The sequence below is a fragment of the Centruroides vittatus genome, unplaced genomic scaffold, assembly GCF_030686945.1.
Source record: "Centruroides vittatus isolate TY-2023 unplaced genomic scaffold, ASM3068694v2 contig_980, whole genome shotgun sequence".
Taxonomy (NCBI): domain Eukaryota; kingdom Metazoa; phylum Arthropoda; class Arachnida; order Scorpiones; family Buthidae; genus Centruroides; species Centruroides vittatus.
In genome coordinates this window covers 109,425-125,022 of record NW_027122652.1, presented here as the reverse complement: position 1 = coordinate 125,022, position 15,598 = coordinate 109,425, and the positions used below count along the sequence as shown (strand labels likewise).

The 15,598-nt window shown below is 28.2% G+C and overlaps 1 protein-coding gene across 1 annotated transcript in view; it reads right to left on the bottom strand.

Moving 5' to 3' along the window:
• LOC136985897 (uncharacterized) overlaps positions 1-13,802 on the bottom strand; it is a 53,812-nt gene extending 40,010 nt beyond the window's left edge. Inside the window, exons 1-3 of the mRNA XM_067283288.1 lie at positions 13,606-13,802; positions 7,609-8,463; positions 6,560-6,749 (exon numbers count right to left, since the gene is read on the bottom strand). Coding sequence (XP_067139389.1) covers positions 6,560-6,749; positions 7,609-8,421 — 1,003 coding nt within the window. The 5' untranslated portion in view covers positions 8,422-8,463; positions 13,606-13,802. The remainder of the gene's footprint in view (positions 1-6,559; positions 6,750-7,608; positions 8,464-13,605) is intronic.
• Positions 13,803-15,598: the final 1,796 nt, after the last annotated feature.

Genomic DNA, 15,598 nt, shown 5'->3' with positions numbered 1-15,598 from the left:
TCAGTTGTCGTAGCAAAGGCAGACTGAAGTAGAGTTTCTGACCCAGCTCTAGACTGGCTGACCTTAAAAGTCCACTAAATCCTTAAAAGGAGAGAATCAGAAGGAAAAAGAAACCTTACCCTCCTACTAGACTGAGGAGATATACTACCAGCATACCAAATTATTCACTCATTGTCAGTTTTATATGTTCAACCTAAGTCATAAGATGTTCTTTCCAATAGACAATGATACACATCCCTAATGGGAAGGAAAAGAAGATCATGGAATCGACTCCTAAATTCACTGTAACTTTAACAGAAAAGATTGATTGCTTTTAAAAGACTGATTATTTTACATTATAGAGAATCTAATTTAAATAAGTAGAAATATTTTGAAATAAAATTTAATGAATAACTTTCTTCAAATAAAAATTATTAAAAGAACAATCCAAAGATAATACAAATACAAATGTTCACATTTTTACATAATAACTCTTGGATTTCTTCTGTTTTGAAGTTTAATGACAAGACAATACAAAAATATTACATTTTTGAGTCCATTTTTTCACCCAATTTCACACCAGAAGTAACAGTCACAGTAGCTCGAAGAAAAACTTTGTTAAAAAGACAATTAATAGCAGAAAAAAATTTTTTACAAAGTTAAAATGATATCAGACGTCAGCCTTTCATTGTAGGATCTGACGTCTGATATCATTTTAACTTAAACATTAAAAACAAAAGTATAATTTTCTCACCATACTATCCATACTAAGAATGGACCCAAAAATGTAATATTTTTGTATTGTCTTGTCATTAAACTTCAAAAATGTTCATTGTTAAAAATATATTTTACAAAGATAGATATAAATTATTTGCTCAAAGTCTAAATATTCAAATTGATATCAGAACATTCATAATAAGTACTGTATGTCTAATTAACATGGAAAATATCATAGAAAATTACTTTTTTCATGAGTCCATATTCAAGTTTTATGTACTGTTATACAATGAAATCTCAATTAGCATCAATGTTTAATTATTTGACATACCATTATATCTAACATACTATTAACAGCATTATATTATACACACATACCATGATTTTCTGAATAATTTTAAAACAATCCTTACTAGTGAATCATCCCATTATTATGACTTATCATTAATTTACTTACTGAAACAGGAAGTGTCCAATCAAAATCCTCACATTAGTTCAAGAAAAAGTGCACGAGTCTCAGGAATGTCTAAAACCAATGTTTTGCATTTATTTAAATGGCATATCCTTACCATATTTTGCTGCACCAAGAACTCCATGGTGATAACTTTCAAAATCATATGAACTTTTGTCATTGGTTAGAACAACAAATACAACTTAATAACAATTTTTTTAAACAAGTATTGTTTCCTGATGAGACATCATTTACAAATCATAGTAAAATAAATTTGCATAAAACATTTCTCCTTAAGATACAATATTCTGTCCCCACCAAAACTGAAACCAACACTTTACAAAGAAATGGTGTGTAAGTAGATCATACCAGCTCGCAGGTGGGTCTACAATCTTAGGTTCACCAATTAACTTCCTCTGTGAACTTGGCATGAATTTGTAGAAAGGGTTAAGAAAGGAAAAGGAAGGTACAGTCGAGTCTGCATAAGTCGTCACCCGGATAACTCGACACCGCAGGTTAATTAGTCAGTTTTCCGTGGTCTCAGCTGACTTACATAGGCATTAATGTTATTAATGTTAAAAAACTCGGTTTACTCAACATTGTTTAACTCGTCACCACTGGATAAATCAACATACTTTTTCTGTTTCACACTTTTTAGAATTCTGATAAGTCGACTCCCCTCCTGAAAAAATGAGTTCACACCGTACAATAAGCCGTGTGGTGTGAGCTCATTTTTCAGGGGGAGTTAACTTATCAAAATTCTAAAAAGTGTGAAACAGAAAAAGTATGTTGATTTATCCAGTGGTGACGAGTAAACCGAGTTTCTTAACATTAATAACATTAATGCCTATGTAAGTCGGCCATGACACAAAAAACTGACTATGTAACCAACAAGTGTTGACTTACGCGGACTCGACTGTATTTGTTTAGGGATAGGAGACAAAAGACTTCACTTTTGACTCAGACTTGGAGTTGAAGAGACAGCTATTTGTTTGCTTCCATAACAACTATTCTTTAAGTTTGATATTTGAATAATAACCTTTGGTTATATACAGGATACAGATGTAATTTTAGTTTTTATATTAGTTTTAGTAATTTTTATCTGTATACAGTATATTTTAAAAGCAAAATGTTTGGTTACCACCACCACACACAAATAATATAAATTTAAAAATTAATTTGATTTACATTTTAAAAATTTCAAAACAACTTTTAAACATTTTAAAAAATGTTTTAATTTTCAACTGATTTGATTTTAATTAGTTTTGATTTTATTTTTTTAATTCTGTTTTGGTGTAAAGACCAGAGTTTTAATTATGCTGTTATTTTTAGTTTTAATTTATTTAGTACTAGCAGATAGGCCCGGCGTTGCTCGGGCAAAAGTAACGCTAGCGAAGATTAAGATTATTACGTTATACTGAACTTTACCCGTTTTCACAAAATGCAAGAATTGGGTCCCCCTGTTTCCAGACTAATTAGATAATTTTTAGATGGGTCTAAAAATATGTTTGATTTCCCGCAAAAACGAAAAAAACTGCAGCTGCGTCTTGCACGTCACTTTCTCTTAACAATTCCGTTGTTACGTAACACTTCCATTGTTACATAACACTTCCATTGTTACTTGACACTTCTATCAACAATGGAAGTGTTAAGCCTTAATCCTGTCCCTCTCCCCCGTGGGGAGGAATTTCGAAAAATCCCTTCTTAGTGTGCATTCTCGTGACGTACCCTAACTGTGTACCAAATTTCAACTTTCAACTCCTAACCATTTGGGCTCTGCACTGATTATTATTATCAATTCGTCTTGATTATATATATAGATTAATTTAGTTGTATTTTATATATTTTTAGTAGTTATTAATTTATTATTATTTATCTAATTTTGCCATTTTTGAACCCTTAATTATGATTTTTTTTAATTAATTGCAACTCCTTTTTCTTTTGCAATGTAACTATTGGAAATTGTTTCAGCATTGTTTCACTGAACAGATAATCAAATTTAAATTTATTTTAAGTTTTTACAAATTTCATTAATTTTTGTTTTATAAATTTGCCTGCTTTTAAAAAATTTTTAAAAATTTAATTTTAAACAAGTTAATATCAATTTAACTATCGAGCTACCTTAAAGAAACATGCAGCCTAGAAACCAAACTTATAACTTCTGATAATTACATCTTTCAAAAAATGTTTTAGATAAAATTTTATTAGTTTATGTAAAATTAAAATATGTAACAAAAATTGGTTCCTATTTAAGGACCATCTACAATGAAACTTATAGTGACATCTTGTGCCTCTCTTGATATCAAACAAATTTGATCCAAAACATTTTTTGTAAGAGAGATATTTTTCAAGATATTTCCCAGTAACATAAGTGATCCACCTTATATACATACACTTAATGGAACAAAGTTAATGACTACATGTGTAATATAGAAACATGGTGTATTTAATAATTGAAGCCCTTGGCAACATAGAGTGCTAACCCATCATGTTTCTTAGGTAACTGAGTTTGAATGTTCAAAAAAGTCCATGAGTCATATGAATAGTTGTGTTAATATTTTTGCTCTCTGAACATTGCTTGTAGAATGTGGCTGTCATCTCATTGTTTTGGCATTTTTCATTTTTGGATTTTTTTCAAACATTCAAATTCAATTACCCCAGAAATGTGATTCTGAGGTAGCACTATATGTCCCTCAGGGCTTCAATTATATCCTTAAATATGGTATACTGTATATTACTAAATACATGTCATGGCATTTATATCTTTTGGCCACCCTCAATTTCACTGTTTATTAAGGAGTGGCATTTATTTTTCTCAGATTTCTGCAAGGAAAAATTTTCTTATATGGTATTTTGCTTTATAACCAAACACACAAGAATATAGTTAGTATAATACAATATTTATTTATACTTACAGTACTGCTAAATAGAATTTTTTTTTGTTTAATAACAAATTTTGATACTATACTACTGCAGTAATATATATTAAATTTCAATGCAGTATCAGAATCAATTCCAAGAAAAGAAATTTTCTTCAAATTGATCATTATTTTCATCATTAATCCTGAATTTGGCATCTCGGCTTTCTGATTCTAATAACTACTGTCATTCTTTCAAGCCTTCACCATTCAAACAATAAGATCATTTTCACTGTGGTCAATGGCATTTGATAGTCCACAGTGTAAAAAAGTGTTCTGATTTGCAGTTCAGAAATTTCCATCCAGGCATATCAAAACCGATTTAGAATTTCTTTTACACATTTGACCATATACTGTATACTCATGCTCATCTCTGGTTATCTAATCATCATACTACTCATTATATTGTTTCTTAAAACTCTTATTCCTGGAGACATCTTAAGTTGAATGAATTTTTTACATACCTTTGGAATAATGCTGGAATCAATTTTCATCTTCTCTAACTGTTTTTTTGACTGACTTTGAAATGTGGCATCAGTAGCTGTCTCAAATGAGTAAACGGCAACTAAAGCTGAATCTCTAATGACTTTGTTCAGATAGGCTGCTGTTAGCAATTCATCCATCCATCATTAGAATAAGCTATCACAATTTCTGAAAACATTTACTCTAGTTCAGATATTAGTCATTTTTGTTTTAAAACAATATACAATTTCATCTTCTTGCCATCAGCCTTAGTTATTAGCATCATGGTGCAGCACATCTTTTCATGCCTGGTTGTCACAAGGGTTACATCTTTGGAATTAGATTGATTTGTTGTAGTGCCAATTTCTTCAAACTATACTGAAGTTTTATTACAATCCTAGAGATGTCATGTCACTAATGTTAAATTTCTTGTCATTGCAGATGCCATATGTAGCTAATGGAAGCTGATGATTTTTGGAATGTGATCTTGTGTAGTGAGTTACAGTGGTAGACCATTGTGATGTTGATTAAATCAATGGATAAATCTTGGACTTGCCTTTAATTTTCCAGTCAATTCAGGATTTTCTTGCCATAGTGATTTCCATAGTTTTTTGGCCTCTCTGCTCATCATTTTAGTTGTCACCCAAAGCTTCTTCATAAGCATTTGACAAAACTCAGTACAGAGAATTCCAATTCTTTATTGAAGATCTTATGATCCCCTGTTTCCAATTAAAATCTTGTTTTGGACTTTGCTTTATCTCTTGGTTCCATTTCCTTGCTTCTCCACTTCCAAACTCCTTTTTCATCAATATCTAAACTTTCAGCAGCTGCCCAATTTGATTCTAATGCCTTTGCCCTATCTGTTGCAGTTAGTTTATCTTCTATGAAATATTTTCTTCTTTTCTCACCTTTAGGAGACAGGTTGCTTTAAAGTTTCTTCATCATATGAAAATAGATTGAAAAGTTTGCACAATCTGATGTAAAGGGCATACAAATAAAAAAATAATGTTTGTCAATTTGACCATTAATATTTTGTTACTTAACCAACAAATATTTTTTTAATTCATTGGATTGTTTATATTTGGTGGCTGTTTGAATTCACCCTTATTAGCTATTATCTTTTCATGTAAAACTTGCTACATGAAGCACTTGCAACTTGTCTCTATTTTACATAATGAATGAAGAATTTTTGAATAAAGCTGTAATTGGAAACTCAATAGAAATATTGAACTTTTTATTCAGAAAAACAAAATAAACATTAATATTTCTTCTGTTGAGTTTCAATAGACTTTACTGAACATTAACATGCAGTCAAAGTTGTAAACTATAGTAACTACCCATGACTCAGAGCCTTCAGCCATATCAAGTAAAAACGCGCATAAGAAAACTGTTCTTTTTTATGCATCTTGTAGGAGTAGAAGTGTGACATTTATTTGGTAATATATAGTAAGTATTAAATATATATGGATAATAAGAACTTAAATTTAATATTAAAAAATGAATGAATTATAGTTTTTAAGCAAATTGTTTTATATTGAAATACAAAAGACAAGAAAATAAAAAATATTCAATAAATGGGCATGTTAAATAAGTCAGAACTTGTTATTGATAAAAACTGGTACAAACATTCTACAGCAAAATGATATGAAATCAATAAATTCTTCAATAAATACAAATTATGATTTATCATTATTACGAAAAATATTTAATAAAATCTGATACATTAAACAACTAAAATCTAAATTGTGATTTAATAAAACAACACACTAACATTGAAAAATATAATTACAGAAATAAAAATTTAATTCTTAAAAATTTACATTAAAATGGAATTTTTTAAATAATGTAATATTAAACTTCAGATGCATTTCCAAGAAATATTGAAGAAATTATATTCTAAAATCTACATCTTAGTATCTTCATAAATTAGCAAGAAGCAAAGGTAACTATAATAGAATTATAGGTTAGATCCATAATATGCCAATAAGAATAATGCAGAATAAAATTTCATAATGAATCAAAAAATAGATACCTGGCATTTCATCATCAAGAAAGTTTGGTGTAGAAGTTTCAGATAATGTAGAACATGGAACTAATTTTTCACTATCCTGTGATCCTGTATTAATAAAATTACTGTTTCTAAATTCAGCTTGAACAGTTCCTTGTGAAGATACTGAACATATTGTTGGACCCTCTGAAGCACAATCTTGAAGTAATGATTTCTAAAATTTCAAATATTTAAAAATAAATGCATATAAGTCATGTAAAATTAAATATATTAAAACAGCTTAAAATTTCAATGCCATTTTAATTATTATTTACTATTGCAAATAGCATTGCAATTGAAAACTATTACAGCTTATTCTGTTCTTGTATTTATGTTATTAGTGTATCCAACTCTATTTCATTACCAGGACAAGATAATTATTTTCCGCCCTTTTTAAATATAGGCATAGTATAATTTTAATCAAAAGATTTGAGGGCTCAGACCTCACACATTTAATTACTTAATTGATTATTTTACTTTTTTAAAATAATTATCTGAGATTAAGAATGTTCTTTTATTTTGATTTTCATTTTCCTTGGCCAATTTTGTCAACATTAGTAATCTGCCTCCTTGAACAGCCGCCCACCTTATCCATCCTTGTATCAGCCCCTATTCATTACTATAGTCAGTGCAATGAGAAAGTGCATTTGGTCAATACTAATTGTGTCTACCTTAGGAGAGATAAGGAGATAGGATGGGACAGTTCTGTGGTAATTTTGCTATATGTACAAGTATTTATGCTATATGAATTATGAATTATGCTCACTTATTATATGTCATTTTTCCTCAGAGAGCATTTGTGTAAACAAAAATGAATCCTCTATAGCCTGAATGATAATTGGTTTTGAAGAGAGAGATGTAGAGAAATGTTTTGATGTGGAGAGTACTCCATCCTGTCACCCTAACTTCTAAAATAGTCATTAATCAAGTACAATCTCTCATTGCACCAACTATATATTTAAATAAATAATTTTAAGAACATTTTTGATCTTATGTTAAAATTAATAATTATATTACATAAAAATAATACTTACACTTTCAGTTAAAATAATCTGTTTTACAAAATCAGGAGATTCAGCATAATTTTGTTCATTCTCAGGTGGCTCTTCTACATTTACAAATGTATCTTCTTGAGTTGATGGAAAAAATAAATTTTGTGACACACTACTATTAGGATGGTCTGAAGACACTTGAAACTGTTCTTGCTGTGAAACAGAAACTTCATTATGAGAATCAGAAATTGTTTCTGGCAATATTTTATCATTAATTCTGGATTCTTGTAATTTTGGTGGTATTTCTTCATTTTCAGTAGATGTGGAGTCATTAGAAATTCTTCTTTTCCTTTTACCTCTTCTCTTTTTATGCAAAGAAGGTGATGCCACTTTTTTCTGTTCTGCTGATGAAAATGGAATTGTTTGAGACGTGTCAACCGACTGTTGTTCAGTAACTTCAGTCTGTAAAGGTTGTTCTGGTTCATAATTTATATTTTCATCTGCAACCTCAATCAAACCCTTAATGTTAAGTAATTCTGCAGTTTTAAGAAGTCCATTTAACTGATAATGGGAAACATTCACTTCCCCTTTATATATAAAATCTACTATAGCTTTCAGTTCAGCATACTTCATATCTTTCATTATAACAATTGGATGTGTACAGGGATTTTCCAAAAACAAATTTTGGAAGAAAGGACTGCAAGCAGAAAGGACAATTTTATGGGCCTTAAGACTCAATCCTTCACATGCAAGAGTGACGTCAACTAAAGCTTCACTTGACAACAACTGATCAAAAACAGTCACCATATTTGATTGATGATTATTCCATTTAAGTTGAAATTGTTGTGTACCCATTTTGAATTTTAGAACTAATAAATTAAAAACCAGAATGATAATCTGTAAATATATAAATATAAAAATACTGTATCAATATCTAAACCATTTTTTATAAATAACTAATAAAAAAGTTAAAAACATTTTAAACAAATCTATATAAACTATTTTCTTCACATTTGTAAATATAAAAAAATAATTTTATTTCATTTGTTAAAAAAACATTACAAGGGAATCTGTCTGGTTATAAAAAACTATTCTACAATATAATAAAATATTAATTCCTTTAATGCCAAAAATATTACTTGATGTCTTCTGGTAAACTTATGTATAGTGATGGCCATATAGAAAACTAAGCCCAAATTACATTAATAATTAAATTATGAAACTAGATTCATCAGGCTGTAACTTGGCTAATTAAATATACAAACAATTTTTAATTTGAACTGACTAAGTTGACATCTTGTATTAAATTTAATAAGTAGAATTAAATTAATTATTCATTAAAATATTCTGGAGGAAAAGATTGATCTAGATCAGAACTCAAACCTGCAACTTCTATACCTGCATGGTAAGCAGAGCTGTAGGTTTGAGTCTCACTCCAGATTGATCTTCTTGAGATGAAAAACTTGTATTTTTGAGACATTGTTTAAAAATAAAAAAATAAAAGTGTTAAATAATAGATATGAAAACAGAAGTTATTTTAATCCAATCTAATTTTTTGTTTTGCTATTTCTGAATAGTTTAAATGTAGTTAACTGACAGTTTCACTACTTTTATAAAAGAAAATTAAATAATTACATGATTAACAGTATTTAAATTACATTGCATTTTATACTAGTTAACTATTTTTTATTTAGTTAGTGCACATCATTACTCATCACTGAAACTCTCGTTTTCTTAATTCAAATGAATGCAGCAAGAGTATATAATATTTTTCTCAAATTTGCAAAATTATTCATAAGTTTTAATCTTGTAATTACTAAAATAAATTCACTTTTTAAAAACATTGTTTTATAAATTTCTGTTTTTATGTTTATTGCATTATATCCTCAATAAAACAAAATAAAAAATAATTCTTTCATAACTGACTATAAATAAATTTTAAAGTGGTTTGTATTTGAAATGAAACTTAAAGTTTCCATGAAATGTTTTTAGAAAAACATTACTTTATCATATAATAAACTTGTGTCAAGAGATAAGAAACAAACTTAAATTTTGAAATATTTCGAAATCCAAATAAAAACATCCGAGATGTAAAAAAATTGCACCAAGTAAAAATTTGACAATTTGGATGACAGTCAATTTTTTTCTTATGAGTTTTTCTTTAGTAAAAATAAACTGGTGCTTTGAAGCAAAATGTAAAAAACATTAATACAGATAAATATCTTATGGGTACCACTTTAAAATGCCAAGTTTATCTTTACCAAAAAAAAACTGCTAAGAAAAACAGTTGTAAGCTTCTTGCCTCTTTTTAAGTTTTTAATAATTTAATAATTATTAAATTTTAAGAAAAAAATTTAACTGTTATCCAAATTGTCATAATTTTTTACTTGATACAATTTTTTACATCTCAGGTATTTTTGTTTGGATATCAATTGTTTTTTGATTAATGATTGTGTTATTATATCAAGACCGAAGACGATGACATACGATGACTTTTGACCCTCTCCCTCCCTATTATATACAACTTTGTACTTTATGCATAATTAAAGGAGCGGGTCAACAGTAGTTTGCAAACCGTTCTAACACTGAAGAAATGACTTAAAAAGTTCTGCAATTATTTTTTAACTAATAATCTATTCACATGACTAGTAACTAGGTTATAAAACAAATTCACATGCCACTAATACCACTAAAAAAAGTCCATGTAGACAATGTCTTGACCTCTTCCTTCTTCACGTTCAGTCATGTACTTTTTGCAATTCCCTCCCCTCCCTTAAACTGTACATGTAATTAACCTTTCAACAGTGGGATAGTCAGGTATGGTGCTACCCCAAAGTAGTGGAGAATAAACGTGGAAAATCTTAAAAGTATTTTTTCACACGTTTTTTTCTCATTACCGTTTCAGAAAAAGATTTTGTAAACAGTTACGTCTAGTAAAGAAAATTCTTTTTTTATTGTTACATAATTCATTTTTTATGTGAATTTTTTTCGTGGTAGATTTTGGCGATACCCCCAAAAGAATTTAACGGATATATCCAACTCTCACCACTGCCACATGATCGCCCTTGACGGATATATCCGTCGGTCACTGCAGAGTGGTTAAAGGATGGTTCCATCCTTCAACTTTGGGTGATAATGTTGAACATGTAACTATCATTCTTTGAAATAAACAATGATAGTTAGAATTATTTATGTTGTTAATTTATCATATTTTACAGTCAGAAAAATTTTAACTGAAAATCACAATATGAAAAGGGTGTATGCAAAAAGTAGTGCCAAAAAATTTGACCAATGAACAGAAAGCAAATAAAAAAGTGACAACAGAAATGTTGGAAAGCCTTGATATCAAACAAGATTCCATGCAGAGCGTGATTATTGGTGTCAAAAGCTGGTTCGAGTATGATCCCAAAATAAAGCACCAAAGTGAAGAATGACAAAGTCTAAATTCACTGAGGCAGCAGAAGATTCAAATGAACAAATCATAAACATAAAATCCAAAGTCAAATGTCATCATTTTGAAACAGTCAAAAACACCCAAAAAACTTTAACAGACACAATACAACAACTCAATGAAAATGTTTTCCAGAAATGCTAAGAAAAACATGGAATAAGTTCATTATGTCAGGGGGGACTTACTTCAAAGGAGATTGGCATTGAAATGTAAAAATTTTGAATAATTGATTTGTAATAAAATTTGTCTCTACTTTTCAATCAGACCTCATATACCTTGCAAACTTCAAGGTATATGGGTTAGTTTACATCATTAATAATACATTATACAGTATACTATTGATACATTTTAAATTATAATTCCTAGTTTGCAATAAGTGCTTTTCAGATCAATTTATACTTTTCCATCACCAAAAGTAATTGTTGAATGACTTTGTGAAAGTAACAACTTTTTGGCATTCTTTCATCAAGTTGTGACAAATGAAACATTACTACAATTGAGACTAAAATTAAGCAGCAAAGCATGAAATGAAAACATGTCATCTGCAATAACAAACAATTCAAAATCAAATTGATCAAAGTTATTCTGGGTAAAGTGACCCAAAAAATGCTTCTTTTGAATTGTACTTCCTTATTCTGATCTGTTATTTGAAAAAATATAATAAATAAACAAATTCTCTCATATTTCTGGAAGACATAATTTTAGAAACTGAAATATTACTTCTAAATGAAAAAATTCAAATAAAATTTCATTTTAGAATGAGAATACCACTCAAACATCTTGCTACAACTTAAACAATCTTTTCCATATACAACTTGCATCATCAAAAACGATTCTATGGCACTTCCACCTCATTTAAAACAAAATTTGATTGTCTCTTTGTGCCATCTTGAAAATCATGACAGCAAAAAAAGATGCACAAATTTCATACCCTCACTGCTTACTAAAGAATGATTTACATTCAGTGAAATTTGAATAGAAGATTAATGGAAGTTTCTTACAGAGATGGTGCCAATTATATCTGTGGCAACAGCAGTCCCACAGCTTTTTGAATGCACTGTGTATTGAAGCCACATTTTATTTAACAGGAAAAATTCACAATTGTAAGAGTTTCACAATAATAAATAATTTTTGGAGTTTTGAGAAAACTAGGTTGAGTGTTTGAACATTTTCAGCTGTAATATCAGTTAAATCTTAACACATTTGAAAATTCTTCAGAGATGTAATTTAAGTCAAAACGACAAACTTATGACAAGAATTCATTCAAATAAATTAAGGATTTAGCCAGTTTAATAAAAAACCAAAAATGCTAATTTATTTATCACACTGGAGGTGTACTATAACTAGCCACTGTATTTATTATCTGGAGTGTTATAGTGCACGATTTATAATTTTGCACTATAAAATCTATAACAAATAAATCAGCTACACATGTAATTGTAGTATACAAGATTTTCTACAAACAGTAAAATACTGTAATGTGACAATGTTCAATTTGATTTAACTGTTAAAATAATTGAAACATTTGGAAAACTTGTTTAAATAAGTTTATGTTATGATATTTAGTATCAATCGGTAATAATGTGTAAAAATTTTAATAAAAAGTTGATATAAATAAATGGCTGTAGTTTTTTAATGAATTTAAGTATATTATTGTTATTTGATTTTAGTAACTATAAATTCTATAAGTTCTGATTTTATTAAATATGTATTATATAAATGTTTGAAAATATTTAATTTATTATGACATAATCATTAATAATACCATAAGAAAGATCATCATGAAAACACAAGGTCAAAGACTAAATCTCTCTGATTATAAAGTACCTTATAGAAACAAAATTCATATTATTTTCATAATTTTGCATAATTATTTAGTAGATAATATATTTTATCCAATAGATATAGATAAATAATAATAATAACAATAAACTAAAAAGGCAAAAGCATACTTTTTAATATTATGATAAATAATGTATTAATAATCATATATAAATATATCTAAAAATGATTTTAAAAATGGTATTTCAAAAATCAGAATAGAATTTTAAAAACTGTTAATAAATATAATATTTATATTATACCCTAACAGGCCTAACTATTATAAATTCAACAAATAAAAAGTAAAAGTCTTTTCCCAGCCAATTTTTCATCGAAGTCATACATTCTCTATAACATTATTTGACAATGATAATGAAGTAATTGAAATAGCAATAAATGTTTAAACATTGAACTTCAAAATTTCTTAGAATAAAAGACTGTTATAAAGGAACAGTTTAGTAACATCATTTAACACCACAGACAAATCAAAACAGGCTTTTATCACAATTTAAAAAAAATCAAACTCTCCATTCAAATCTACAAGGCTTATTTTTAATGTAAGCAGAAAAAAACATCATATGTTTTTTTTCATTAAATAATTACACTTTTTATATCACTCACTTTTATATGTATCTAGTTATTAATAATAATTTTTTCCACGCAACAAGCTCAATATTAGAATTTGAATTAATTTCAATACATATACTATTTCTGAATATATTAATTAAAGTAAAATCAAAGGAATCTGAAATAATTACTATCCTTACTTAATTCAATTACAGTATCTCAGATTCAACTCAGAGAAGTCATTCTATCTTTCTCTGTAGCATTTCCTAACATAAACAATTAAAAAGCCTGGCTATTGAATATTTTTACTTTATTCCAATTGTTATTTTCCTTAAATACACACATTTACATCCTTTTACATCTCTCCTTCAAAATATAATATCCAACAATTCATAAAATTTGATGTTTATTTCATCATTTATTGAAATGAGTTGTAATTTACACATTGTGATAAGCATGTATATTTCTTGTGTAATTTAATAATCAACTATGTGTAATTTTAATAAAAGAGTGCTGTGATATAATTGGAAAAAGATTTATAAGATAAACAATTTGAAATGTACATCAAATACATGTGTAATTTTTTTTTTATTTATCTTTTTCACTTATCAAGAGATGTTCTTTTCTTATACAGATTCACGAATATACATTTTAGTGATTGACTTGATTTTAAGCAGAAATTCTCTAGGTTCGTTACGTAAGTGTGAAATTACCTTTAATTTCTGTCAAAATGGAATTCTCTTGTTTCAAAATTCAAACATCAGACGACATAACGTTGTATTTTCATATGGATAAAAACAAGCCGAATATTCGATATTTTTACAATAGTAAATTATTAATTAAAATATTATTATATTATTATTTATAAAACGTAATATAATTATTATATCTCTAACATAATAATTTCAAAATTTCCTGTGTTGTAATAAAAAAAAATTATTCTCAAGGTAAAATTTACTTAATACAGAAGTAAACAACTTACGGAATTTATTTTATAACTTTTCTATCTATATATATTGGACACAGATTTATAATATATTGAAAAATGAGCAGTATCTATAAATTCAATTAATTCTGTAATGCTTAAAAAAATTTTGTTTGTTTATGTTTCTATGGGAAACAAGAATATATAAAAACAAAATTTGAAGTGTTTATACGAAATTGATAAAATATAAATTTTTTATGGGAATAATTATTATTTATTTACTATATATATTCGTATATAATTATATGCCAACTATTCCTTTAATCGCGAATCCTTTTTATATCATTTCTGTTTAATAGGACTTTTTTTATGAAGCGTTGTATAAGCTTGTGATTCCACTAAGAATATCTTGAGAGAATTTTCGTATTGTATTCTTTTTTCTTTTATATGGCGACTCTACCAGGGGCAAACTGTAAACAATATTAGGCCTTTGTATCGTATTAAAAGCTGGCCTTCTAAAAAAGCCTCAAGTAAATACGCCAAGCCGATTTTTTAAGAATATTGCCACATTGCCTACAGAATACATGTCAAATAAAAATTCTTGAATGACGAAATAATCTTTTGAAGAATGTTTAAAAGTATAAATTAAAATCCGTAAAATAGTATTGTTTCTGGTTCACTGTCCGGAACATATTCCCGATTCAAAACATTTCTTACAAGAAAAACTTCTATTTTTATATTTTGTAAGTTGTACTAGTAAAGAAATTTGATACCAGTTTGAAGAATTTGAAAGATCTATGCGGCAATTGCTCGTACACAGTGGCAGATTAAGGATTTTTGTGGTCCTTTTGTCGAATGCCAACCCGGCATCCCCTAATAATAAGTAATAACATAGTTTAAACTGTAAGTAAAACTTGTTATAATGAAATACTGCAAAATACACTTTTTTATTTTATTTTCTTCAAAACTCTTTACACTCTGTGGGCATTAAGAGGACCTCTTTTTAGCAATCCCATAATGGGACGGCCGAGTGGTGAGGACGGGGCCCGATATATCCGTACGGACCATCCCCGAAAAATTCCCGGGGATTTTTCGACCCGTCTGGATTCGATCCCGGATCCCCCAGAGCGGTAGGCTGCCACCTTGATCGCTCGACCATCCGGCCTGAAATGCAAGATACACTGGCAACGTAAAAGATTAATTTCATGTTCATATAGTATTAGTTAGTACCAGTTTTTGTACATTTAAAATAATATTATTTAGGTATA